The 27949-nt window shown below is 45.8% G+C and overlaps 1 protein-coding gene across 1 annotated transcript; it reads left to right on the top strand.

Moving 5' to 3' along the window:
- On the top strand, positions 1-27249 carry LOC146171697 (uncharacterized). The gene is made up of 5 exons (XM_084586370.1): positions 1-485; positions 573-883; positions 3338-3538; positions 6152-6471; positions 25984-27249. Exons 2-5 carry the CDS (start codon positions 599-601, stop codon positions 26120-26122), a joined length of 945 nt encoding a protein of 314 aa, XP_084442496.1. The 5' UTR covers positions 1-485; positions 573-598; the 3' UTR covers positions 26123-27249.
- The last annotated feature ends 700 nt before the right edge of the window (positions 27250-27949 follow it).

The following is a 27949-nucleotide window of genomic DNA, read 5'->3' as shown; positions in this document are numbered from 1 at the left end:
TCATCATAGACCATATTAAACTGAGATAGACGAGAACTGACCTACGAAAGACAACAATGGAGATAAAAGCGACTGCGCATATAAGATATGCGGCCTTTGATACTGGCTCGAGTACAGGAATGAGGAAAGCGAAGTGAGCACACGTGCAATCCGCCATTGTGGCTGCCCCGCTCCCCAGCTCTGCACTTGCGCCTAGCCGTCTACGGGAAGGCACTCCCACTCACCTGCTACCACCAGTGAGTTTTTCTTGTGTGCAAACCGCGGAGTTACAGCTTGCGCAGCGCATTGTGCTGCATGTCACCCACAAGGCTATACGCAGGCACGAAGAAGGCCAACTTCGTCGTCTTCAGCCGCTGAACTAACCGAAACAAGGTCACCCGAAAGCCCCCGATCGTCAAGGAAGCACCGACGGCAGTGCATTTACCGGGCGGAGCGATCTCGTGGAATCGTTCGCTGCATCGACACCTCATCACCCGCTATGTGAAGTAATTGGCCACAGCGCTTTATCTCTGCGCATTCCTGCAGCGAGGCCCAACTGTGGCAGCGCTTCCCCACCGCACCTTCTTTTGCAGACCTCAACACAACGGTGGAATAAAGCATGCCGAAGGGAAAAGAAGTTGAGCTCTTCGCTTACAACCAGTGGAACGAAAGCCTCATTGCACTCGGGCCGCAAGCGCAGTACTTGCGTCGGCATAACTCTGGCGGTGTCCTTACGGTGGCCGGCCCCTACTTCATCCAGAAACAACTTGCTATCCGCGCTGCTGTCGCTATCCGCGCTGCTGTCGCCGCTGGGGCCACGCCATTTAAGACAGCCACAATAAGCATCGATTTGAAGGCGAAAGGCGTGGGTCACACGGATGCTGCTGGAGTTGCCAGGTCACAGGTAAGGAAGTGGGGTCCCTGTGGGCACCTACGGGGAAAGAATGTACCGCTTATATCCTTATACATTGAGTTGGTCACGTAAACGGAGTATTGCGTTCGTGAATTCTTGAGACGATTCGTGAATCTCGCTGTCACAACGAAGCGCTGCGAATTATACATGAATGCTACCATAACATTGAATAAGTAGTCATGGAAATGAAAAAAGAAATGGAAAGGGCGTATTACTGATTATTCTCACTGCTCATACTATCATAACATAATTTATTATACCCTTCTATCGGTGTTAGTTTTTGAGTCTGGACTAGACAAGGTAATTAATGGATTTAAAATACAAGCACAACCGAAGCTGAAGTAACTCAATTATTCATGGCTGTTTACCACTTGCAACAGACCCTAGACCTGCAAAGCGCTTTCAAGTGATCTATGCAAAACATTTATGCAATACAAATACGTTATGTGATTCGTGATCATTCATGATGTTAGAAGCACCAAGTAAACTGAACAATCCTAACTGGACGAATTACTGAGGTGCGTCGACAAGTATACCCGCTTTATTTTGGTCGGGTGTCAGCTTAACTGATCCAGCAGGCCTGTTGGCTGCCATCTGAAGGTATGACAGTAATTGAATTAAGTACAGTGATTAAATTACTATTTCCGTGTAATTTATAATGCAATCGATTGCATTTTCTGCTTGGTAGTTTATTAATGTAGTTATTAATCTTAAAGCACCAATTTTGCTGCAAACGTAATTCATTCTTAACTTACTTTTATTAAATCGCGCCATTTCTCGTACAAGATACAACACCTAGTGTACCACCAAAGCAGGAACGACGCGCGGCAAGCCTTGGTCAGCGTAAGGAATCGGGCAAAAGGAAACAGAATTGAGTAGGACTGTGCGTCTGGGACTTGCGGTGTCCTGTGTAGCCGGGTCACTTACTGCGGCTATCCTATGGACACTCGCAGCCACTTCTCAAGCAGCACGATGCAAGCGTTAAAGGGAAGCTGAGCAGATTGATCGTGCAACACGCTTGAATTTAAAGGGACAGTGACATTCCTGTTGCGTTAGCTGCGTGGGACACAGTGGTCCTGGCTATACTTGTCGCCAGGGGGCGACGTAGAAGTGGGGTGAAAGGCGGGAAAAAGGCGAAACGGTCCATGGCGTAAGCATCACTGAGGGCAAGGTGTCGAGATCTGTTCCTGGGGACACGGAAGCAATGAATAACCTACAGCTGCTTCGGGCGCTTCAATAGCTGTATCCCGCGTTTGAAGCCCCACAGACGAGCCCCATGGGTTCACCGCTCGTTTCTGTCTTGAGCGCAATAAAAGTGACGACAGTTCACCCATGTTTCTATTTTTGTTGTTTTCTTGCCGTTATCCTATATTTGTAATAGCGCATGCTGTATGAGCGATGGAGGGCATAGTGATCTGGAAAGAAATTTGGCGGGAAGCGAATGGAGTGTGCTTGTTTTGTTCACTAGGTTTTCTTAATTGTTTGAAGATGGGAACTAAAAAGTATTTTAAAATATTTGCATACCTTTTTAAAATTGATTGTAATTTAATGTCATTACTTTTTGGCAATGGCAATTATAACGTAACAAAAGTACATTTTTCTCATTTAAAAAAATATAGGTTGTAATGTAACTTAATTCACTTTCAAAAGTAATTTGACCATGTATTGCCGTCCGACACATGGCTTCCCATATTAACTTTGAAATCTTGTGCCATTCCCTTTGAGAGTGTCACCAATCACCCTTTCCCTATCGCGTCCATTGTACTTGAGAACAAACATTAACAGTAAGTGTATCACCGTTGTTTCTTTTCCACCGTACAATGTAGTTATTGTTCTTAGTAGGACAATCTTCTTTCGATTTTGACTCATATTGTTACGTGTCGACAAGCAAGAAGACGGCACTGCATGGCCACAGGGTGAATGATGATGTAATGGCTGGCCTAGCACGAGGGCTCCTCTCGCGCCGCTGCCGATCTTCTTCTTCGCAACAATATGAACAAACTAACATTACAGTGCTGCCAGACTTTCCGGAGCTTCGCCTGGACTTTAGACTGTTCCTTAGGTTCCAGGAATATAGCGAGAGTTGAGCTGCATGCTGAAAACGTTTGAAATAAAAAATAAAGACGCTACACTTTTCCAACCTATATCTTTGATACATAGCGGTTAGCATGAGCCAAAAATTGGTAACAGCCCGCCGTGGTGCAGAGTATAGGGTGATCAACTGCTGTGTCAAGGATGCAGGATCTGCTCCGGGCCGCGGCGGCTGCTTTTCGGGGAGGCGAAAAGTAAGGCGCCAGTGTGCTGTGCGATTTCAGTGCAGATGGTGTAAATTTCTGGAACCCTTTACTACGGCCTCTCTCATAGCCTGAGTCACTTTGGGGCGTCAAAACTCATAAACAAAACAAAATTAAAAACGCTAACAAGAGAACTTGCACACTTTTCCAGGACGGCGGCTATTGCGTCAGCTCGGCAATCCTCACGCGCTCCTACCCGGGGCACACAACCCCTGGAACGGATGAAAGGCAGCTCCGCTGTCGTTGCTTGGACACTTGCGAAACACGGAAGAACTGCCACGACGCCTTTCTTCGACGACACCACGTACTAGAGAGGCGTCCCCAGAAAGATTCTTTTGGTTCCGCGTTTCGCGTAAGTATAAAAAAAATATATATATCTTCGCTGTTTCTTTTTTTTTTTTTTACTTACGCCACGTTTAGCGGCTGCTCCTGAATACGAGGTGGCTACTGAAATAAATCGACTCTTTTGACCTAATCCCTAAATTAGGTACATGCGTGTTGAATGCACTAAAACCACTCGCCGACAGTGTGCCAGTGAATGCCAGAATGCTACTCGTCATGTTAGATCGCTTGAGAAAATCCAGAGTGAAAAAAATCGTGTGCACAGAGATGACAGCACAAAGACGACGATAGTGCTGAAATGAGTTGTTTAGAAATAATGTACACGTGCAAAGCACGAAATAAATTTCTATATCAATCATCATGTAGCAGAAAAAGCGCAATGATGAAACAAGTCTGCCCTCATCCATCTCAGAGCAATGATAATGTTACGGACGAGGAAGAAGCGGGCCGTGGTGCGGGAGGGAGCACTCGGGCCCGCTGGTATTCATTAAATATCATCGCGTGGTCATATAAAATCAATCTGCTCTTTGTGCTCGTCGGCTTGCCACCCTGTAATAATATCATTTCGCAATATAAGAAAGCTGCATTTACAAAAACTGATAAACAATTTCTTAAAGCCGCCTCAGAGCTCTCATTAGTGCACCCGATACCAACCCTTGCAGAGAGCAGCTTTCTCTTGCGGTGGAAAAAAGTAATTCCTTGCGTAGCTAATACAAGATTCTAATAACAAACTGTTATTGTTAGCTGTCAGCGGCAAAATATCAGTCATTTCTTTTACAGGCATGTGCAAAATTTCCCGCCGAGTGTCATAACTGATGGAACAACAAGATCGAGATAAAAATGGCGCACAACGTGATACCCCGCTCGCTTTCAAGAAATGTTATCTGCTACATTCCCTATATCGGGAAAATAAAATTGTTCTGTTACACTGAACACAAAAAAATTTCACTTCTGGGAAGACAAAATTGCTGCTAGGTGCCACATACGCTCAAAAAAACATGGGAATTCAGGTTGTACACAGTTGTCTAGATCCGATGGATCAATTGGTTCTGATTTATATATATTGATACAAACTGTAGTTGACGACGAAGCGGAGATAATCAGTGGCTAGTTGACGTAGACGATGAAGTGGTTGCTAGTTGGCGTAGACGACGAAGTTGGTTGCCTGGAACCGCGCTCAGACCGCTGCTCGGACCGCTCTCGGACTTCGGCAGTCTTCTAGGCTCAGGGCGTTGCCTGGACGTTTGGCGGAATACCCGTTACAATATATATATATATATATATATATATCCCTTCGAGGCACAACTTTCCTGTGGTCTTTTTAACCAATCAGTTTAGGCAAGTGTGATTTGTTTTGTTTCAACACAGCTAAGAGGGGGCTAGGCGGCTAGGTAAGAATAACAAATATTAGCCATATTTTCGGCTTTGGTTATTTTTTTTTTTTGCAATCTTGAGTTTTTATTTTTGCCTTCACCTTCAAAAATTCCGATCACATTATTTCCAGTAAAGAAAGCGTCACCTGAATATTTTTTTCGGGATCAAAAAAATCAGGTCGCTAACGCATTCGCGCGCCACAATTGTGGTGTTCTCAGTCCTGGTCTGAGTAAACGATATTAACTGCGGCCTTGGCTCTATTACCCCGTTGCAGCAGCAGGCCGATATGTCTGTGGTGGGTCCTTCATCCGCTCCAGGTAGTCGGCGCACGTGACGGTGCAAGGCGCAGCGAGCTCACCGCGCTGCCTGCAAACATTAGCCTGCCGCTGCAGCGGGGCCGTATTGGCACGGCTGCAGCTGATTTCGTTCGCTCTAATCATTACTGAGAGGACCGCAGTCGAGTCGCGGGAACGCTCTAGTCACGTGATTTTATTTATGTTTCACGGGCAATGCTTTCAAGTCCGAAAAAAAAAAGACGTACACGTGATGCTTTCTTTATCGCAAATAATAGAGCGCGGTTTCTGAAGGTGCTCTGACAACTCTGACAACTCTGAAATGCATATTTATGGTTTCAAGATATCTAGTAATATAGATAAATTACTCTAATTAAGTAATTATTAAAATATGGCCTTTGTTGTGCAGGTCTGCTGGTTGTTGTATGCAAAATGGTGTCCGTGGCCTACTTGAGATATTTTAGTTCGTTTACGTGGCCCAAGATAGCTGGGACACCCACTATACCTACAGGCGGGCGCCCGGCCGGAAAGCAAGACAGACACGCGAATAAGTGAGGTATTCGCTCGATCCAGAGACTAACTATGGAGGCAGATCACTTCGAGAAAAGATGTCCAGCCCAAAACGTCTCTGATTCAGGAGGATAATTCTTCGAGCCTCTTTCCGCCAAATTGCCAGTATCTACGACTGCAACTCGCTCAATACCATCAAGGTGAACGCGAGATGAAGCACGCTAATGGCAGTTATCCCAGCAGCCCGGCATGATAACAAGCCTCAAGTGCGACGGCCAACCTGGGGAGGTTCTGAACAGCGAACGAGCGATCAGCCACTAAGCAGCTCGAAGAAACGGTCCAGTAATTTTCGTGATTCCAACACATGTGAAAATTGTATTTTTGTAATAAATAATCGGAGCGCAGTAAAAAACGGCACAAAACTTTATTTCTTCTTTACATTCCAGGTTTGGCTTCTCGGTTGGCTGCTGGCCCCTGGCCGCTTTTTTGGACGCTGCCAACACGCTAGATTGGGTGGAGGCGTTTGTGGCACTGGTCATCTTCGTCCCTGGAAGAGCAGCGATGTGGATGACATCCCGGACGCCGCTGAGAGACTGGCGGACTCAAGGACCTCCACGAGCTTTCCGGGTACCTCCGTGTGTCTGCCCTGCAACTGGAGTCATGTGGCGTGTTCCTCTACCCCCTGCTGCAGTTCTTGGTGTCGTCCCAAGTGGCAGGTAGTGAGTTCTACGACACCGTCGTCGAGATCCTCGAAGCTGAAACCCAGGTGAGCTTTCGAGAAGCGATGGGCAGAACGCTTCGTGCAGCGCGATGCTTTCGGGCGAGCAACCGCGCTCACACACTGGCACGTCTCCAATAGCTTAACGTATCCAATGCTTTTTTCATCAACACCATATATTCTTATGCTCTGAAACAAATGGAGCGGGGGGAGGGGGAGGGGGGGGGGAGGGGCGCCGTTGTCGCCTCGTCTAGTCTATAGTCTTTTTTTCGTTCGCTTACAATTTGCAAATAATAAAATGGAAAGTAGTCATCCGTATAAACGAGCTACGTAACTAAGCATTTCTCGTGGTGATCTACGTTCTGAGCATTCACACTTTCTTCCCCAAGCCAAGCAATACGGATTTAGGTAATCATACCTAAATACTTTTTTACTTTTAACGGAAGAAGATTAATACTGCTCACCAGGACATTCGTCTCTGAACAGCCCTCAGTTGGTTTCACTTGGCTGGGGCTCAGCGTGCACTTTAAAACCTTGGTTACCATGGGACTCCGGGTACATAAAATGCTTGACATTCGTTCGCGGGCTCACTATCGAGACTTGTTCCAAAATGTGAATTTGAGGTTATTAAATGCACACCAAGCGATGCATTTATTATATATTTGAGAATTTGAGGAAGAGAGGGAGAGAGAGAGAAGCTTTATTGCGTTGCAGTCAAATAAGACAAATACGCAGTGCATTAAGTGGAAGCCAAAAAGTTTTTCAAAATGTTTAAACCTCGGTGGTTGGAAAGAAGGGGCTTTTTCATCATGCATGTGTCAATTTTGTTCTGAATTCTGTCGATATTAAAAGACGAAATCGCTGGTTGAAAACACAACGCGAGCACGCCCTCTTCGCTGCCGTGAGCGGCGGGGGCGGGGCGCCTAAAGTGGGTAACAGGCGGATGCGACGTCAATCGCTGGATGCAGGCCTGCTGGCTAGGCCGGCCGCGCGTCTTGCACGCTTGCTTCGCTCCATCACGCGCTTTAGTGACCGACGGATCCTCGCAATCTGTTGCTGGTGCCATGTTTGCCAGGCGACATGGTGCTTTATAGTTTCCTAGAGGACAATAATCTTTCAGCGCAGTGGGTCTCTGTCATGAAAAAAAAATTGTTGCCTTTGGAATCAGCTGTGTTTTTCCCTGATGATTTTCGGGCTGAGGACGATCATCGAATTTTAGCAGCGATTGCGGTCACTTGGGATCTCAATTTATTTTATTTATTTATTTATTTACAAATACTGCTGTCTTTGAGGGGAGACATAGCAGGAGTGGGTAAATACAATAGTAGAAACAAATAACATCGGTAACATAAAAATAGATAACATAGAAGTATTCAAAACAGATCAACAGGTCAAATTGTTAGGCAACAGAACAGCGAACTCTTCCGTGCAATCAATTTCACATTTCAACAGTTAGTGAGAACAAAGAAAATTTAAAGCTATCTATACAAGGTATGAAAGGAACAATGTTTAATGGGTGGTTCCGTCGGGTTGCACGCACGCTTGAGGGCACCAATTGGAAGGGTGCCCTGATGCCAGATGACATGTGAAGGTCTTGTGCAGCATGATGATGCATTCACGTGTGCGGCTATGTTCTAACTTTTGCAATAATAAAGTGTGCACATGTGAAGACGGTGAAAAGTAGCGATCTTACCGGGCGAAAATGAATCGAATAGCTTTATTTTGAACTGACTCTAAAAGGTCAATGTCGCGAACCTGATGAGGGCTCCAAACAGTTGAAGCGTACTCTAGGATCGGCCGAATTAATGATTTGTAAGCAGTTAATTTACATTCCTACGTGGCACTTTTTAAGGTTCGTTAGAGATTGCCAAGTTTACGAAGTGGGTTTTCAGTAATATTATTAATGTGAGCATTCCATTTTAAGTGACATGAAAAAATAACACCCAGGTATCTGAACTCGTTGACATGGGTGAAGCAACTGCCGCTATTGTATCAGCGTTATCACCGTTATATTTAAATCAGCGCAACTGAAGCCCGGTGCCGTTCTCTCATTGTTCCCGCACCTAGTTAGGTTAATACCGTTGTTGCACGTCTGGCTTCATCGTCGTTAAGCTTAACCTAGGACACCGAACTTAAAACGCGATTCGCTGCTCACTTGTTACACAGCTCGCCGCCGTTCTCGACTACGTCTACAATTACCAATTAGGTACAGCAAACAAAATGCATGATTAGTAGAACGAATCTGCATTTGCAATAGTAATTTATAACTGAATGTCTGCAATGCCGTGCTGCTAACGCGGCAACAGCACGCTCAAGCATCATCCGAAGGCAGCACTACCTCCATATGCCGCGCCGGCCGCACCTTCCGCAAGTTGGCCGCGGATCCCTTGTGCTACAGTCAAGTAAGCGTGCTCAAATTTGTTGTTACCTTAAATAATGAGCCCAGGAATAACGGATTGTCAAAAATTAACCCCTATTCAGTATCGCTGTAACGTACCGAGATGCTGGTAGGAGTGGTAACTGTGATATAAGAAAAAAAGTTTCTCTCCACAGCTGCGTAGCGGCAGTGGCCGCGGTGCGTCGTGGTTCATCTGATCTTCTCATATTGTCACGTGGTGGTGACAAGGTCGATGACACAAAGGGAGAGTCGAGGATCGCACTGAAGAAACTCTGACTTTCCGATAGGTCCCCAGGAACTGGAAGGGATCTACGCCGGACCTTTCAGCCATGCTGCCTGTTACCGCACGGAATATCACTGGGCTCTTTCTTGCGGCGTGTTGAACAGGTTTAGATGCAACGCCGCGTAACAGGGTCGACTGACAGTTGTTTCTTTTTCCAGTTGTTGGGCTGACTTGCACCCGCAAAAGAACTAAGCACCTCGGCGACGGCGATAGCAACAAACGTGCTCGTCGATCGTCGAACCAAAAATAATGCTCGTCACACTCGAAGACACTCAATTTAAAGGCCGCTCAGAACAATCTAGTTAACGTCGTAAACTGCTACCAGCACAAGCTCGAAAATAGTAGAAAGACACACGTGTGGCCGGAATCTTCGAGACATACCTCGGTGCGTCTTGCGCTACAACGGAACTGATAAAGGTGCGACTCGCGACATCGAGCATTAACAAACAAAGAATACAGAACTGATACGTGATCCAGAATCAGAGTGATAAGGCCGTATTCCGGCGGCTGTTAATATACAACAAATAAACTCCTCCATTAAAAAAACATCGCCTCGATGTTCCAAAACAAAGCAACTTAAATATAAACACTGCAAATTTTAAACACCAGATTATTAACGCGCGTAAAATGGCTTCAATCGTACACATGTACAATTTCTGGGCGTGCGCGTCACCGTTGTGATGCTGACGTTCCGTCGGTAATGACTTCATATTCCAGTGGTCCAACGCGGCGAATGATGTTGTATGGTCCAAAGTATCGATGCAACAACGTTTCACTTAGTCCACGACGGCGAATTGGTGTCCAAACCCACACTTTGTCTCCTGGCTTGTATTCTGCGTGGCGTCGTCATCAGTTGTATTGTCGGCTGTCGGTGCGTTGTTGGTCTTTAATACGCAGCCGTGCGAGTCATCGGGCTTCCTCTGCACGCTGCAGGTAGGCGGCGACGTGAAGGTTGTCCTCGTTGGTTACGTGCGGCAGCATTGCGTCGAGCGTCGTCGTGGGCTTCCTGCCGTATACAAGCTTGAATGGGGGCGCTCTGTTTCAGGTCTTATGTTCAGCGTCGACGTACATGGCGATCATGTCCGCTATCGTTTTGTGCAGGCGCTCCGTAAGGCCATTTGTCTGGGGATGGTACGCAGTTGTTCGTCGATGGCTTGCATGACTGTATTCCAGGATGGCTTGCGTCAACTCTGCCGTAAACGCCGTTCCCCTGTCCGTGATGAGCACTTCTGGGGCGCCGTGCCATCATCGCCGTGTTGCAATAATGGCAGCAATCGGCGGAGCTCCTCTCGAACAATCTCCAGGATGTGATCCCGAAGGTTCTCTCCGCTTGCAGACGCGCAGGGGTAGTGGCTTGAGGGCTTGAGTAGTCCGGCTGAAGTGGTCGCTCGTAGTGGCGCATCCGGATGTCCAAAGTTTTCGCGATGGTAGACGCTTCAGTTTCAAATTCCGCTACAGTTCTTGAGAGATTTCGCACAAGACCTGCAAAAAGCGACTCTTTAACGCCTCGCATTAAATATTTACCTCTCTCACCTTCTGTCATGTTAGGGTCGGCGCGGCGAAAGAGGCGCTTCATCTCCTCAACGTACGCCAGTACTGGCTCGTTAGGGAGTTGAACTCTTGATTGGAGGAGGGCCTGAGCTCTTTCCTTTCGGACAGAACTTCCAAAGGCAGTCAAAAACGCTTCCCTGAAAATCTCCAAATCCTTCATAGCTTCCTCGTGATTTTCGAACCAAACTCGGGCATGTCCTTAAAGAACAAAGTAGACTTGCCGGAGTTTCACGGCGTCGTTCCAGCCGTTGAATTCTGCCACAGGGTTGAAAAGGTCCATCCAGTCATCCACATCTTCACTGGGCAATCCTTGGAAGACGGGGGGCTCCCTGGGCTCCACGAAGACGACTGGTGCAGTTGACTGGGCCATTTTCAAAGTTGATGCATTCCGGGGTCAGGCAGCAGACCATTCTCAGGTTGTAGGCCTTGGAGTCGGTGGCTGGCTCGGTGACCTGTAGGCTGGTCTTCCAGGGCGAATGAAAAAGGCTGAGGTCTTCGCTTGAACGCTCAAGGACAGCACCTCCACCAGACGTCACGTGGTGGTGACAAGGTCGATGACACAGAGGAACAGTCGATGATCGCACTGCAGAAACTCCTTATTGGGCTGAGTCGGCCCGCAAAAGAATTAAGGAACTCGGCGGCGGCGATAGCAACAAACGTGCTCGTCGATCGTCGAACAAAAAAAGAGTGCTCGTCACACTCGTCAACGCTCAATTTAGAGGCCGCTCAGAACAATCTAGATAACGTCGTAAACTGCTACCAGCACAAGCTGGAACATAGTAGAAAGACACACGAGTGGCCGGAATCTTCGAGACAGATCTCGGTGCTTCTTGCGCTGCAACAGAACTGATAAAGGTGCGACTCGCGCCATCGAGCATTAACAAACAAAGAATACAGAACTGATACATGATCCAGAATTAGAGTTAAAACAGTTAAAAAACAAAAAATACAGTTTCGAAGGTTTCGCGGCAATATACATTAGCTACTGCTAAGTTGGCGTCGTAAAAATTATATTTTCAATTCAGTTTGAGACAGAGTTATATACACTAGGTAGTTTTATAAGTAACCCGTTTACTACGGCGCTGCTCAATCTCCAAGCGTCGTCTGCTGTAGCGCCGATGCGAAATAATATAGGCCTTGCGATGACCAGGGAGTGCGCGAGTGCGCTCGGCCAGAGCGCCCGTCCGCCGCGCTCGCTTCCGGCACCGTTCTGGTAAAAGCTGCTGTACGTCACTGTTTGGGCGCTGCACCCATCCGCTCGAGGGCGCATCCGCCAGGTTGCCTCCGCCCGGCTGCTGCATAGAATTGGTCAACTTCAACCTTTGGACACATCGGTCGCATGCGTTCTCGGAGGCATATTGCAAGCTCCTCCTACTTCTGCAAAGATGACCGCCTCCGAGCGTATAACGAAACAAGGCCTAGGTGGACGGTGCTTGTCGATAAAAGATATTCTTCATGTCGCTATTGCTCTATTCTTCGTTTATTACGATTATTCAAAGCGACTTGGATGTTCACCTTGCCATGTGCACAAGCATCGAGTGACAGTTTCTTCAGTTGAGTTGGCCTGCATCGAGTTGACTAATGGCCGACAAAACTGCGGAAGATGTACGATACTGCTACACAGTTGTGGGGCCTCGACGTGTTTATTTGGAGCCGTTTGTGATTGCGGCCGGATTTTTACGGACAGTATCAAGAAGCAGCTCCCCGCAGTAAATTAGTCCCCTGTGCGCGTGTAGACAGTTTTATAGCAGCGACAATTAGTGGGAGTGTAGCGAAAGTGATACGTTCGGAACGACTGCTGTTTTGCCAAGTTGGTGAAATCGCCTGCAAATATATCTGTTACGAGTGAAAATTTCACTGCCCACGCGTTGTTTTTCTAATGTTGATATGAATTTTAGGCTGTGCTAGTCGCATTCATTCGTCTGCGTGCAGCGATCGCGAGCATACGATGTTCGTGTTACGTGCCGATCACTGATATCAATAATCGTGTTTCGTGTGTGTGCTGTGCTTCTGAACTGCCGGTGGCGTGAAGGGACCTTTCTGAAAGCTGTGTTTTACGTGCGTGAAGCGATTTTGGCTGTACGGAGAAGCGTCGGGAAGTCGGCACCAATCTCCTAGATGCTTCGTGAACTACGTTTACGATGGTTGCTTGGGATTAATCGTTGTGCTCCGAATGCTCTCATTACAACCTTGCGAGGACGGCATTGTTGTTAGTGTTCTTGGCCTCATTATATATAGTATGAGTTGTGGGCACATAACCACGGCGGGCTTTTAACCAAGTTTTAGTGCCGGGAAAAAAAGAACACACATTCTTGTTCTGTGAATGGAATGATTACCGTAGAAATGGCTGAGAAAGCTAAGAAGGTCTGTGAGATTTTTTAGGACCAGTGTAAGAGATTGGGCAGTGTTATATGGTACACAAAAATTACAGACACAATCTGAAATGAAATGCCATCTTATGTGTTATTCAGTTTGTCCATTGGAACAGTATACGGATAGAAGGATAGAAGTTTTCCGCACTTTGTCCAGGACAGTCCTGGTGATATTCTTATAAAATAAAACTCTCACTGTGAATCACAATAATAGAGTAAGAGTATCTGCAAGCAAAGTTTCAGTAGCAAACCACCTGCATGAAAGTGTATAGGGCTCCATGTATTCAGCTTTATCATGTGGCTCACAGAGGATAGTGTGAACGTTGGGGAGCAAATACATGGCACAAGGCAAATGCTTACATCTGGCATGCCTTACGCTGCATGCACTAACATTTCATGAGAGTGATGCATGCTGGTACTCTCAAGTATGACTCAAGGAGCAAAGATTTAGGAATATTCATAGCAGAAATAATTAGTAGAAGGAATGTAATACCTCTGTCACACGAACACTTTCGATCCTCATTAAACTCGATCTGCATTCAACTCGTGCAATCGCGCCCGAGCCTGCTCGGATCGAAGCTGTTTCTGAGCGCTCTTTAGTTTTGAAGCAGATCTGAGAGTGGGCACCGCCACCCTCGATGTCACCTATTGCACACGAAGGAAGCTTCTCAGTGGTCATTCAAACGGCCATGCAGCACCGAATCCTTCAATGCTTCCTGCAAAACCTCAATGAGGATTACAAGTGTTCGCGTCGCAGAGGTATAACATGGAGCAGGTAATTTCAGACTGAGTTTGCTAAGAAATGGGCTGGTACCACAGTTCTTTCAAGTGCATTACAATTAAAAACGAAAGTATATGCAGAAAATAGCATCTCATAAGCTTTTGTAATCTCAATACAAGCAGTTTGCACATGTAAGCACTTCAGACGTCACGTCAAATCCTGTGAACAGCTGACCAGTGGCAAGAAGTTTGGCTACAGATATTGTTTTGCAATACACATTTCCCTCTTTGTCTTATGAACAGCCAAAAAAGAGCTTTTCATAATGGCAATAACCTGCACCTATTATTTACTGCAGATTTCTCGCTCTCATTTATTCATTTTTCTTTTTTATTTTTACTTAATTCTTTTCGTGGTTGAAATTGCCTACAATCATTTGACTCGATTGAAAAGCTCACTACACATATCTTGCTTTCTGAATGCTGAAATAAAGTTCGATCTGTGCAGGTAATCGCATTTGTTCCCCTCCCTGTAGTGACCACGCATGCACGGCCTTGGCCCTGCAACGTGTCCATCATAAATATTGATTGTGGCTCGTGTGTACTGTGCCTGGAAACAGCCTTGGGTGCGATGCGACCTTCTTGGAAAATATTTTGCATTAATGAAATGATCTCCACTGTCTGCTTTCTGTTGTGACTACAGAAGCATCGGCACCACTCGGTGGCTTGATTCTTCATGAAGTATAATTCTTGCAATTATAGCTAGATTATAGCAAACCGGCCTTGTCTGTGCCACGTCTTGTTCTGATTAATCGTTATGTTGTGGGTGCTGATATTATGAAGGTATGCCGACAGCACTGTTAATTTTCTTGTCTCTCTGAACAGGGTACATATGTATGATGGGTACAAATGGTTTGGTGCTGAGCCAAAAACAAGAGGCGAGATTCGTGTCCCAATACAGCACATGCCGTGTAATGAACTCCTTCCTGTCGTTCTATCCTTGGCCCAACAGAGCAAGATGTCACCAAATGAATGGCTAAGAAAGATGGTAAGGCCCATTATAAGACTGAAATGAATTGTGCAATATTACGGTGCAGAATAAAAGAAAGTACAATCTGAAAGGAATTTTCAACATGGTTAAACATTCTTCCAATTCCAATGATACAACTATGTACAGGTGCTTGCACACTTTTATCAGGGCAGGGCCCTTGATCACACTGAGGGGAAGACGAATTCAAATAATTAGTTGCAACTGAGCAAGATGAATTTTCAAACAAGTTTTCTTGAGACTAAACTGTGAAGGTTCGATTGTGTCAACCCTCTGCAGCATGATAATTCGGATAGAATCCCGTCGCACAACCACATTACCTTTCATTGCCTTGAACTGCATAAACTGATACTTCTTGAGAATGTTAAATACTGCTGCTTAGTGTAGCAAGAAAATGAAAAACTTGTCAAGAACCAAATGTTGAGGAGAACCAGAATGGGGAGGATAAACATTTAATTTCTGGCTTCAAAGACCTCTAACTAGTAACAGATGCGAGATGCTACAACTGGGGATATGCATTTAACAGCTTAAGCTTGCTGCTACAGACATGCAAGATTCATTTTTTGTTCATGGTATAGCATGCAGAAATCTGGATAAAATATCCTTTCTTTGTTGAGTTTCCTGGCTTCAACCAGAGCAGTGCAGCATTACTATCAGGCAACACAAACAGCCTGAAATCTCAGAGAAGCCACACATACCTAAAATCACTGGAGTGCTTCTAAGTACTCCACAGATGTTGTTGTCAAGTGACAATTCATGCAGTTGCATCACCATATGCCTAAATAGCAATCTCGGACTCACCGAAAGCTTAGTGCGCCTCACGACGCCGGAACACAGCACCTTACAGCATGTTATGTGTCCTCTCAGAGCAATGCACTTCTCCTTCCCTGTTGAGGTCACTGGCTATTTTTATAATGTCCCCCTAAATTAAGCTGTCACTGTATACACCCAGTGCAAGGACCCCTTTCTGTGGAAAATTCCACAGAGCCTATCTGCACATGCATCACTGCACAAGTGTGAAGAAGTGGGACTACAGTACAAGGCAGCATGCGTGAAGAAAACACATTTGCAATGAATGAGCAAGAGAAGTGCTTTGCCAACATAACTATTTATTAAATTTGTGATAGAAAAGAACCCAGAAATATGGTCGTCCACTCTGCTCAAAGGCGAAACAGCACTGCCTGCTAGTTTACAAGGTGCGACCATCACTATTCAATGTTGTGCATATCACTAGTATCACTACTGCATTACAACAGTCCCCCCCCTCGTCTACTTGGGGACTACGCGGTAAAGCATACAGGTTCTACCAAGTGTGAACCTGCATGGACTAGTTTCTATCCAGTTTTAAGGGGAACAAAAAGCACAAAAAAAGGATCACAAGAAGCAGTAGTGCTGTCCAATGTTATTCGACACAGCCCTGAGGCCTGGAGAGTGAATGAATGCAAATGGCAATGGCAGAGAAGAAAATGAACACACTACAGCGCAGGTAGGAACGCATCCACAAAGCTTCTCAGGAATTTGTGTATGATCCTGGAAACATCTAAAAAGTAACACTGAAACACAGGTGTCACCCATAATTAATTAGAATGATTATTAACGATGCGACCTTAACAGCGCGCACGCTCCCAGACACCCTTAGAGTGAGGGGGGTAGCTGTTCCGGTCGCAAAGGAGATACCTTCGACTTGCGTGGCAAGCTCAGCCGGAATTCAACTACCTTGTAATGACAGAAGGGGGTGGTCGTTTGGTGCCCCGCTGTCGCCGGTTCAAGCCACAGTAAGGGTCGGAGTCAGAAGTAACAAACACACTTTATACACAACAAGAGATGATACGCAAACACTAAAATTACACAGATGAGAGGTTTACAAAAAACCAAACGCTAAGCATGCAACCACAGAGGTATTCAATAAAACAGAGGCTTTACAACACAGATCAAACACGACAGTCACATAAACAAACAACAAATTGTTCACCGGACACTGTTGCAGTCCGGCACCTCGAGAGTCATGATGTGACCGCCATACAAGACGAGCGCCGCTCCCTCGCAGGTCCGTGGGCTTGCAAGCAGCGGGTGATCCCCAGGAATCCAACCGAAGCACTAGCGAACACACCACAATCACTGACTGACTGACTACACAAGCGACGCGGCCTCCATAAATAGGTTGCGCCGCGTCTGTTAAGACACGTCAAGGCTACCGCGCACACACACTTAGCTTGGCTTGTTGGAGCGCACCCCTTTCCTTCCGTCGAGCCGGGCTTCGTCATTGGCTAGGTCCCGTAGAATTGTCTGGAGACGTCTGGCATTTTCCGGACTGATGAATCACCGTCATCGCCGGGTGATGAGAAAAAGAGTGACGGCCTCGCGTACAAAGCTAAGCTACGCACTCTCTCGCGCGGGGAAGGAGAGTATTCTCGAACATTGTAGGTCCTTCGATGCGGTGCCGCGCGGGCCTCGGGCCTCGCTGGCTTGATAAAAATGTGCGCCGATTTCATGACGCTGCCCCTCCCTCAAAGAATATTGTCCCACAATATTCACAATACACTCGAACACAGCGCGCACATGCATGCGCGCACAAAGTAATAAAGTAAATGGGGCAACGGCACACATACGCGCATCAATAATCCAAGTTTCACAAACTGCAATCACAAACTACAATTCACGCATCAAAAGTCTCAAGTTTCTGAGACTCTGCTGACAAACGTTTCACATATCACTACACTGATGTTCAGAAATATAACTCATTGTTGTCAATATACATGCCAAAAATCAGTAACACAGAAGCGCAGTTTTTTTTATGAGAAGCCGTCAAACTGAAGTAATACCCTCGCCTATAATTCCACACTCGGGATGCACCTCCTCGTTGGAACTTATTAGTTCCGTTCCATCTTTCAGGTGAGCAAGCTCTCTTTTTAACGGGGCTCTATTGTTTCTTCCTTTCGCGAGTTCGGCTCCTTTTCCTTTTAGTATAGAGCCTTCTCAATCCCGATTTGTTCCCGCTTCTGTATCTACTCTTACTCCAATCTGCTTCCCGATCGGAAATTTGGCCCTTGTCTTTCGTGCGACCAGTATGACGCTTGCGTAGAGTGCTAGCGCTAGCATGCTTAGTAGTTTCCTGTCGGCCGTCTCCCTTCTTCTGGGCCTGGGCTGCTCTTCTTGTCCTTCAGGATCTTCTTCCTTGCTTTTTTTCGCGATCTTTTCTGCTCGATTTCATTTCCCTTGGCAGAATCGGCTTCTTTTCTCATCTTTGGTTTCTTTCTAACCTTTTTTCGGGACCCGATTGCTCCAATTACACATTCATCAGATGATTTCTCTCTAGCTGAATCACACTGTGAACTCGTTCGATCTTCTTCAATTCCTTCAATTTTCTTCCTTCTTTTTGGGACCTTCGGTCGTATTACGTTGGTACAGGGCTCATTTTCCACTGGAGACTCGTTCTCCTCACTTTTAGTTAGATCCTGTTCCTTAAAAGTTTCGTTAAAATGTTCGTTAAAATGTTTCTTGAACCCTTTCATCGCAGTGCAGCCCTCGCTTTCTTCCATTTCTGAGTCTACCAGTCTAGGATCTGCGCTGCTCTTCTCCTCTGAGAAAAATGGTTCCTCATCTTCCTCAGTGGGAAGAAGTTTCTCATCTTTTTCAGTAAGAAGAACCTCCTCGGTATTCGAGCCAGCGCTCGAAACCGGCTCTTGAATTATTGGAAGAGTACTGTCTGGCGCTTCAGCTCCATCTGAGCTTCGTGCTGGCTGTTATTCGACAGCTCTTCCTCTGGGTCACTCATGCACTCCGACGTGGAGCTAGAATCTTGCCCTTCCTCTTCAGGCGAAGAGCAAATGAATGAGCCTTCTGACTCAACGACAATCTCCGTAGCATCTGCGTAGCCTGTCGCCTAGGAGGGCACATTCTCTCTTTCCTAAGACATCTTAGCTCCAGTTAAGTCATCTCGTTCAGAATTTTTCTGTTGCGGGAGCGATCTGTTCCACAACCTTTCTCTGACATCTGGAGCTAGTTTCCACAACACCTGTAGTCGTAAACGAATCACTCGTTTCGCTGTACATCCTAATACAGGGAAAGGTAACCTCCAGACGCTCGGCGGTACCCTTTAACCGCTGAACTTCATCCAGCTTCTTCAGAAGGATATCCCTCTCTTTTAAGAATTTTTTCTTTCTCGAGCCTACGTTTGTTCCATTCTCTCTCTTTTCCGGCCTGCTTCCGGAGCCATTCTCTCTCTCTTTCAGCTCACTTCCTGAGCCGTTCTTTCTTTCTACTTCTTGTCTCCTTGCCTCTGCTTAATTTTTCTGCCATTCTCTCTCTCTTTCTGCTTTAACCTCTCTTTCTTTTTGGTCCACCCATTCTTGCAGTTCAGCTGCTTTAAGACTCTTCTCTAGGCCCAACGCAATAATCTCTTTGAGATTCATCTTCAATCTGAACTGCCTAATGCTAACACCATAGCACAACGCAAGAGACCTTCTTCACAACTGCTTCAGCGCGGTACCTCTCGCTATCGCTCTGCTGCTACACAGTTTATGACCTCCTCGTAAACTCTTCCAACTCGCTCTCCGTCCTCTGAGATTGAGTGCACCAAACGTCCTGTAGCGGACGCTAGAATAATTGTCACCCGTTAATAATTAGAAGGATTATTTGCGATGCGCCCTTAACGGCGCGCACACTCCCAGACACACTTAGAGTGAGGGGGGGGGGGGGGGGGGGGGGTAGCTATTCCGGTCGCTAAGGAGATGCCCTTGACTTGCTTGTCAAGCTCAGCCAGAATTCAACTACCTTCTAGTGACAGAACGGGGTGGCCGTTTGGTGCCCAGCTGTCGCCGGTTCAAGCAGAGTAAGGGTCGGAGTCAGAAGTAACAAACCAAACACACTTTATGCACAGCAAGAGACGATACAGAGGAATACACAAACACTACAATTACACATGCGAGAGGTTTACAAAAGCACAAACGCTAAGCATGCAACCACAGAGGTATTTAATAACACATAGGCTTTACAACACAAATCAAACACGAAAGGGTCACATAAACAAACACCAAATTGTTCACCGGGGACTGTTGCAGTCCGACACCTCGAGAGTCACGATGTGGCCGCCATACAAGACGAGCGCCGCTCCTTCGCAGGTCCGTGGGCTTGCCAGCAGCGGGTGATCCCTAGGAGTCCGGCCGAAGCACTACCGAACACGCCGCAATCACTGACTGACTGACTACACAAGCGACGCGGCCTCCATAATTAGGTCGCGCCGCGTCTTTCTGTCAAGACACGCCAAGGCTAGTGCGCACGCACACTTAGCTTCGCTGGTTATAGCGCTCCCTTTTCCTCCCGTTGAAGCGCTCCCCTTTCCTCCCGTCGAACCGCGCTTCGTTATTGGCTAGGTCCCGCAGAATTTTCTGGAGACATCTGGCATTTTCCGGACTGATGAATCCCCGTCATCGCCGGGTGATGAGAAAGAGAGTGACGGCGATGCCTACAAAGCTACGCGCTCTCTCACGCGGAGAAGGAGAGTTTTCTCGAACATTGTAGATCCGCGCAAGCTTCGCGCCGCGCCGACTTGATAAAAATGTGTGCCGATTTCGTGACAACAGGCAAAAAAAGAATACAATCGGGAATGCATATAAAAACCTACACGCATCTAACACGTTACAGGATGACATATGCAGCATGAGCTCTACAGGAGAGCAGAATCTGGTGGGGCGGTCTGAACCCAGGGCTATTGAACCAGGCCCAGACTAGAACCTTCCAGTGGCAATGAAGCGATGGCGCTGTTACGCATTCAAGAAATGGTAACCCAGCATAACATGATCAATAAAACGGCACAAGAACACGATTACAGGAAAAGAAGAGGGACTGAAAAGCTTTTCATCTTCTTTTACTGTGATCATGTCCTTGCGCCGCTCCAATGGTCAGTGTGAATCAACTACCCCTACAGCAAGTACTTCTACTATCATAAGATGGACAGCACGTGTAGCATCCTAGCGGCATGTTTCCATTGCAAGTCAGATGCTATTTGAGTTCCGAATGACTTACATGTGCATGCGTCTTCTAGTAGTTATGTAAAGCCTCACTGGTCCATACATTTACATTCAATGCTTTTGTAGAAACAAACTCTCTGACGAAGGATCCTGCAGCGGTGGACCAAAGCATGAAATGTGTTCTTTACGGTACAGCTGGAGCTTGGTGATATTGTAAAATGACCCAGAAGCCTCTCAGTCAGTTCAGTTCAGTCGTTCAGTCGTGTCCGACTCTTCGTGACCCTATGGACCATTTCACGCCACGCTTTCCGGTCTCTCACTATCTTCCTAACATCACATAACTATCAAAGGCCTCTATGTGCCTGTAAATACAGAAATTTCAGTGAGATGTGCAATCCAAAACACAAAGCTAACTTAGATGGGTCTTTAAGCATAGGTGGCATTGAGAAAAAAAAAGCACTGCCTGTTTCAGTTGATTAAGTAAATAAGTGTAAGTACAAAATACAACCACAATTTCAAACGGTTTGATGGTGGGCGACCGCGAGCATTTTTTTAATCAGTCTCAAACAGGCCAGGTGACTGTAAACAGTCAATAAACGCATTTTTCTTGAATTTGCAAGATTATTCCGCAGCTTTCTCATTATATGCAATCATAATATTGACCTAGTAAACCTCTTGCAGTTCAGTGCTGCTTTGTTTGCCTCCGTGTCTTAGCATTCGTTACTTGTTACAGGAGCCACTGAATAAAAAACAGCTGGGTTTGCAAGGCATTTAGCCACCCGTGGCAAGGACTCCTAACATCCACACACACTCGCTTCCTTCCATTTTTCTTTTATTTGATAGTTCAGAGTTCCAAGCACAGTTTTCTTTCTCAGAAGAGTATTGAATTCTCAGAGGAGATATTTTTATTGATATCACAAGGTGCAGTTTTGCCATCACTCTTTTGGAGAACTGCACTGTTTTTACGTGTCACTACAATTAGTTTCTGTTCTTTAAACTGTATTCAGGATCTGTGTATTCACACCGCGATGAACTTGATGCATGGGCTTGCAGTATAGTTATGAGACAAAGCAAAGGACTCGGGTAGGTAAGTACACAAGTCATAGAAGTATTGTATTTCATGTTCACAGTCAATTCAAAATTCCTTCAAGTCTGCATGCACGCCTGGCAACTAAGTGACATGCCATTACATTTGGTCACTATTTTACAATTGGCCCCTAGACAGTTTTCCTCTACAAGTGGGAATCATTAGCTGATGCAAGGCAGTGGGGGCTTAGTATTTCTGGGTGCCAACTGACCGTTCCGGCCATGCACTATTATTCTGTCGTGCAGTGTCGCAACTTTTCAGTGCTTACTCTTAGATGTATTGTTTTTACGTATGAGAAAGACTGAAATAAAGCTACAACAGAAGAATAAAACACTCATTCCATACAAAACATCCAATATTTACATATTTGTACTTACAATAGTCATTGCATATCATGCAATGTTTCGAAAACTTTATGGACTCTTCCTCAGCAGCAGTATGGCAAATAGTGCTACGTCTGTACATAATACAAATGATGTGCATGTTTGTTTATGCGGTGCAGTCAATTTTCTCACAGTAAAACAGGCTTGTTGTAAAATTCGTTTAATTTCGGATGAAAACATTAAATGACCAGCTCCTGCATATTTGCCGCGTGCGCTGTACCGAAGAGAACGCGCGAACACAGGCAGGGGAGATATGACTATATACACTTTACCTTTCAATGTATACGTCCGGGAGTACTTGAAAAAAATCCTGCCGTCTTCTCCTCATATTAACATAAACACTCCAAGTAGGTGGCGAAAGCAGGCGCCGCTGGGGCATGCGTGCGTCTACGCTGTTGCTGGACGATTGCATCGCCGGCGACGTAATCGCTGTACTAATCGTCAATTCATACTACTTGTGTTGTATATGCAGGGGCTCAATAACTCTACAGCTAGGGTGCAAATTAATTTGATAGCCGACGATTGAGAGCCACCGTAGGTTATAGCCAATTCAATGCCGGAATCGCGAATTTCTTGAGTGACAAGATAGAGGCATCTCTCTTCTTAAGACCAACGGACGAAAGTGAAGTTTTTGCAATATGCCGAAAATTAAAAGACACCTGCAGTCTTGATGCACATAATATACAGAGCCGACCAGTTAAGTACATTCTTGACATAATTACTCCATGCCTAACTTATATATACAACACCGCACTTATTACAGCTCATTTCCCTACTGACATGCAGCTAGCCAGGGTAGCCGTGATATATAAAAAAGGCGATGCGAACAAGTTGGGAAACTATAGGCCAGTGTCTGTACTTCCGTACTTTTCTAAGGGTTTAGAACAACTGATTCGCATCCGTTTGCAACATTTTCTGCAGAAACATTCCGTAATAACCGACTGTCAGTATGGCTTTACACAAAATAGGTCCACGGAGCATGCGCTACTCGTCCAAAAAGAATACATTTTAAATAATTTTGAGTCACAGCTTCTAACTCTCGGTGTTTTCGTTGATTTCAGTAAAGCCTTCGATTGCCTAAATCACGATATTCTTTTTGCAAAACTAGAGAACTATGGCATACGCGGACATGCTCTCAGCCTAATCAAATCTTATCTGAATTCACGGTCCCAGTATGTGGTGATTAATCATTCCTCTTCACAGATTCTAGGAATTTCGAATGACGTCCCTCAAGGCAGCATTTTAGGGCCACTCCTGTTTAATATATATATAAATGATATCCCTAATATCAGTAACCACGCAAAATACATTATATATGCAGATGACACCAGCCTATTTTTTTCTTCCAAAGACGTACAAAGCTTAGCAGACACCGCGAATCGCACGCTCTTATCGCTTGCCACATGGTCATCAGCCAACTCATTAAAGATAAACAAAGAAAAAACTAAAGCAGCACTCTTCCTTCCTAAACGAAAACAAGTACTTTACCGCCCCTCGTTATACCTCAATGGCAGTGAAATCGAGTACGTGGACGCATTCAAATCATTAGGTGTAACGTTTAGCAGTACGATGACATGGGATGCCCATGTTAATAATATTGTGTTAACGCTTTCTAGAATTGTCGGAATTACTTCACGTAACAGGCATATTCTACCTATCAAAACTAAAATTACTTTATATTATGCATTTTTTTATTCGCACCTTAGCTATTGCCTTCTTGTCTGGGGCCATACAACGGTATCCAATGTCATTAAACTGCAAACATTACAAAAGAAAATGCTTCGCGCAATTGTCAACGGGACGTATGATTCGCCTACTAAACGAATTTACCTACATTATAATATTGTACCTTTCAACAAATTATTTGACTACAGATTTACATGTCTCTATAAATCAACGATAAAAAAGGGTGATTCATTTTTTTCTGAAATTGTTCCTATTACATGTCGCCACTCATCATACGACATCAGACTGCAGAGTAGGTTTGCATTACCACAGTGCAGAACTAACTATGGGTTTTGTATGTTGAGATTTATTGTGCCAAAGTTTCTAAATACCCCTTTGAGTGACCAAGTGAATATTATGTCTTTTTCTTCCATTCGTAAAAGCTTTATTCAGCAATCTATGCTACAGTGATGTCAATTGTGTTTGAACGTACTGTGCCACTCTGTGCTATAGCCTCACGGTCTTCTGCGTCTATTATTGCTGCCAGTTATGAGATATGTTCTGTCAACCTTGTTCTGTAGATGCACTTGTATTCATTTTTTTTTTTTTACCAGTGGTTGTTCTTGCCTTGTGCCTACTGCTGACTTGTAGGGGTGGTGAGGCCCGTCAAGCGATGCATAATTCACTGCTTTTTTCTCACCATCCCCAGTTTGTATGTACAAACTTAAATAAAGATTGATTGATTGATTGATTGACCGTGAAGAGGAAAACTTTCCTCAAACCAGCACCGCAGCCGCCATATGCTGTTTCGACGTTCGAAGCAGCGCGTGCCGGGCGCGCCAATCAGAGCGCTGGAGAAATCCGCCTCCCAAATGTGACCATATAGCACCCGATGCGCCTCCCGTGCCGAACGCATCCGCCAGCTGGCGGATGGCGGATGGTCGCAGCGCCTCTAAAAACGACCATACGGCGGCCTTAAACTCGCTTCATCCGGAGTTGCAGGTGCTGTGAACCTGACTGATTTCACAATGCAGCTGAAGCCGGACAATTTCCAGCGTTTCGTTGAACAGCGCACCACGCCAACTAAGCTGCAAAGACTGCAGCTGCAGTAATCGTGCGTTTGTCGTTGCGTCGTTGGGTGATACTCGAAAGTTGTATAAATGAGTTGTGGACTAGGATTGCATCGCACACAATTCCTATTCCTTTTCTTGCTACTGCAACGAGCTTTAACGTTTAAAGGGCAGTTGTTAAAGCGGGCCAGCTCTTGCGCTGTTCGACTTTCGGAAATGTGCTGACTTTTCTTTCGCTGTCGACGTACTCGGCAGCGTCTTTCGTGGTGTCGTTGTCTTTCTTGAACTGTTGTTTGCTCGAATGCGTACGGTAAGTTTTCACGATGTTTTACATTGTTTGAATAATCAATAACCTTCTAAATTTAGCGGTCAAGTCACCTGAAGCAACGCGCACCCAGCAACGCACCCAGCGCTGGCCTGGCATACCGCGAATGACGTCATGATAGGCCTGACAATTACGAACAGCAACGGCGTTCGCTTGGAGGGCGGACCCGCTGGTGCTCGTTTTCTTGCAAAACCTGTGGTTTAGGTTGATTTCTGCCATTTTTAAGTATGATAGTCTTGTTCAGCGGTTAAAAAACTATAAAATGCCGCACAGAACTCATTTTTTGCGAAAACCTTTTCAACTTCCCTTTAAGCATGGGACCGAACGCTTGAAATTTAAGCGAAATTAACTCTTGATGCTATCATGACACCTTTTTACGAAATTCAGTGGCTTTTATTCTTTGGTGTCGTTGCGTTGCCGCCGACCTCATTAAGTCCACATTTAATTTTAATTACGTCGTTCCTCAGGGCACTGAAACTTTTCATGTGTATATGGACGTGGGGTTGTGCACACGCGCTTCCTTTTTTAATTCCTACACATGCGAAAGAGCATGTGGAATAACACCAGGATGTTAGTATTTGATACCGTGGCAGTGCTAGGTTTGAAAACTAAAACTTTTTTGTCCACGTTCATTCGCAGCGCGCCAGCCCAGTCACAAAAGCCATTTTGTTCTTTTTTTCTTCGCTCCATAGGATATGCAGTGAGGCTTTCATGCACGACTCCGCTGCGTCCTACGCCGACGAGGCTGGAGCGAAGCGTATGCAGACCCCCCTGCCGGAGTCCGCAGCTGCGCACGGCGATGGCGGACTGAGTGTCTCCAGCGGGTGCTGACTGCCAGCGGTGGCTTTTCAGGCCGTACTTGGACAGCGGTGGCACTAGCGAGCCGTCTTTTCTCATTTATTGATAATTAATTTAGTTATTAGCAGGTACAGACGGAAGCAATCACAAGAAATTAAAGAGCATTTGGCACTGGGATCACACCGAGAGTGACGCCTGTGATATCAGCAAAAGATTTCAGGCAATACCTAAATGGAAAGAGAATACTCGGCCTTTCTTGTTAGGACTTATGCCTGAGTCATGGATTTTTAACATATCGAGCTTCTTTCGACGGTTTGAATATTTTGTTCCGAAAGTAACACTCCGACAGCCAATGCAAGACTTCGGGTGGCCGCAGGTATGCCGAGAAGAGGCGTAGCTATGGTCTCCTCATAAAAAAAATCAGCCTGCCATGACATTTGAATTCACGTTACCCCTATGCCACGGGCAGGAGCTGCCAACTCAGGTCGCTCCCAGAATGAGCCTGGCATAACAGTTTACATTGTTGTTACCCCTACGACACGCAGGCACGTCCATACGGATTGGTTGAAGCGTGACTTGATATGTGGGCTGGTAGCTTACGCTATCGCGCCAATAATGTAGCACCTTACACTGATAGGGCGTGATAGGGGACTAACGTAGCAGGCAAAAGAAGCTTCCGCCGTTGCTTTCGCGATTCAACTAGAGTTAACCAGAGCTAAGCCACAATTAATTGTTTTCGCAAGTTTTTAAAAATAGTAATTGATACGCAACGAAAATGGGCAAGTTTGAAGATGCAACTTTTTGTTGTGCAGGAAAGCAAATTGATGACGTCTGGCTGTAAAAAAAGTCCACACTTACGGTGTCTTTCGATTCCATTTCACTGCCGCGTCGAATGTATCTCCTGTAACGGTGAAAAATATGAAGAATAGAAACTGTGGCCGCTGTCAGTCTCCTAATTCGTGTAATAAGCGCCACGATATGACACATCTACTGCCTTTTCACTGCTGCGGCAATACGTTTCTTTGGGGAGTGAGTGCTTTTGAAGGCAATTTTCTGAAAAGCAACTGCTGATAAAGAGAAGAAAGTAAAAGTATGCCGCGAACTTAAGCTCCTCCCTTTGAGGGTATGACGCGATAGCGTAGGCAACCAGCCCAGATAGAAACCCCGCTCTTACAAAGCCTTACGAACGTCAAAAGCGTCTCTTAGGATTAAAGAGAATGCAACGGTCCTAGCAGGCTTATTCTGGTATCATCCTCCCATATCAAAGGAGAAGCCCGAGCTGACAGCTCCTGCCAAACGTAATGTCAGGCAGCCCTGCGTCCATTTAGTGCTCGGCAATGTCGGCTGCCCGCTACTGCCTGCGAGGGCCATACTCGTAATTTTTCGCTTATGTCAGAGCACGTTAAAGAACCCCAGGTAGTCGCAATTTCCGGAGCCCTCCACTACGGCGTCTTTCATAGCCTGAGTTGCTTTGGGACGTTAAACCCTACGAACCAAACCTTACCACAACTCCAACGGCCATCGACGCCGGATTTTCAGCGAACGTGGTCTTTAACGCTATCGCGTTATTAATTTTGTGCCATTTTGTCGTAGGCTTTGTTAACGCTTGATATAAAGCGTTGAAGGTGGTAAATTTTGGTGTGCTATTTGAAAGCGTTGCCCGAGTCATAAGTGCCGGCCTGGCCCTCTCACAAACATGTAATCACCATCGCTCGCTTCGTTTGTGCTATTGACCGTTCGCTCATGGTTTGCGCATGCGTTTGACAGCTCACTCTTTCGTCCGTTCCTCGCCCTCTCATTTGTTCTTTCATTCGCTAGTTGGGTCTCTGCTTTCTTTTTCAAGAGATCCCAATATTTGTC

Source organism: Amblyomma maculatum, unplaced genomic scaffold (genome assembly GCF_055883805.1).
Source record: "Amblyomma maculatum isolate TAMU_Amacu unplaced genomic scaffold, ASM5588380v1 scaffold_18, whole genome shotgun sequence".
NCBI lineage: Eukaryota > Metazoa > Arthropoda > Arachnida > Ixodida > Ixodidae > Amblyomma > Amblyomma maculatum.
The sequence above is the reverse complement of the archived record's forward strand: the minus strand, read 5'-3'. Positions and strand labels throughout refer to the sequence as shown.

Excerpts from the sequence above, each read along its gene's own strand:
- LOC146171697 (XM_084586370.1), top strand. The coding sequence starts at position 599 with ATGCCGAAGGGAAAAGAAGTTGAGCTCTTCGCTTACAACCAGTGGAAC. Across the intron at positions 884-3,337 it reads CTGGAGTTGCCAGGTCACAG|GACGGCGGCTATTGCGTCAG; the intron begins GTAAGGAAGTGG and ends ACACTTTTCCAG. Across the intron at positions 6,472-25,983 it reads TCCTCGAAGCTGAAACCCAG|GATATGCAGTGAGGCTTTCA; the intron begins GTGAGCTTTCGA and ends TTCGCTCCATAG.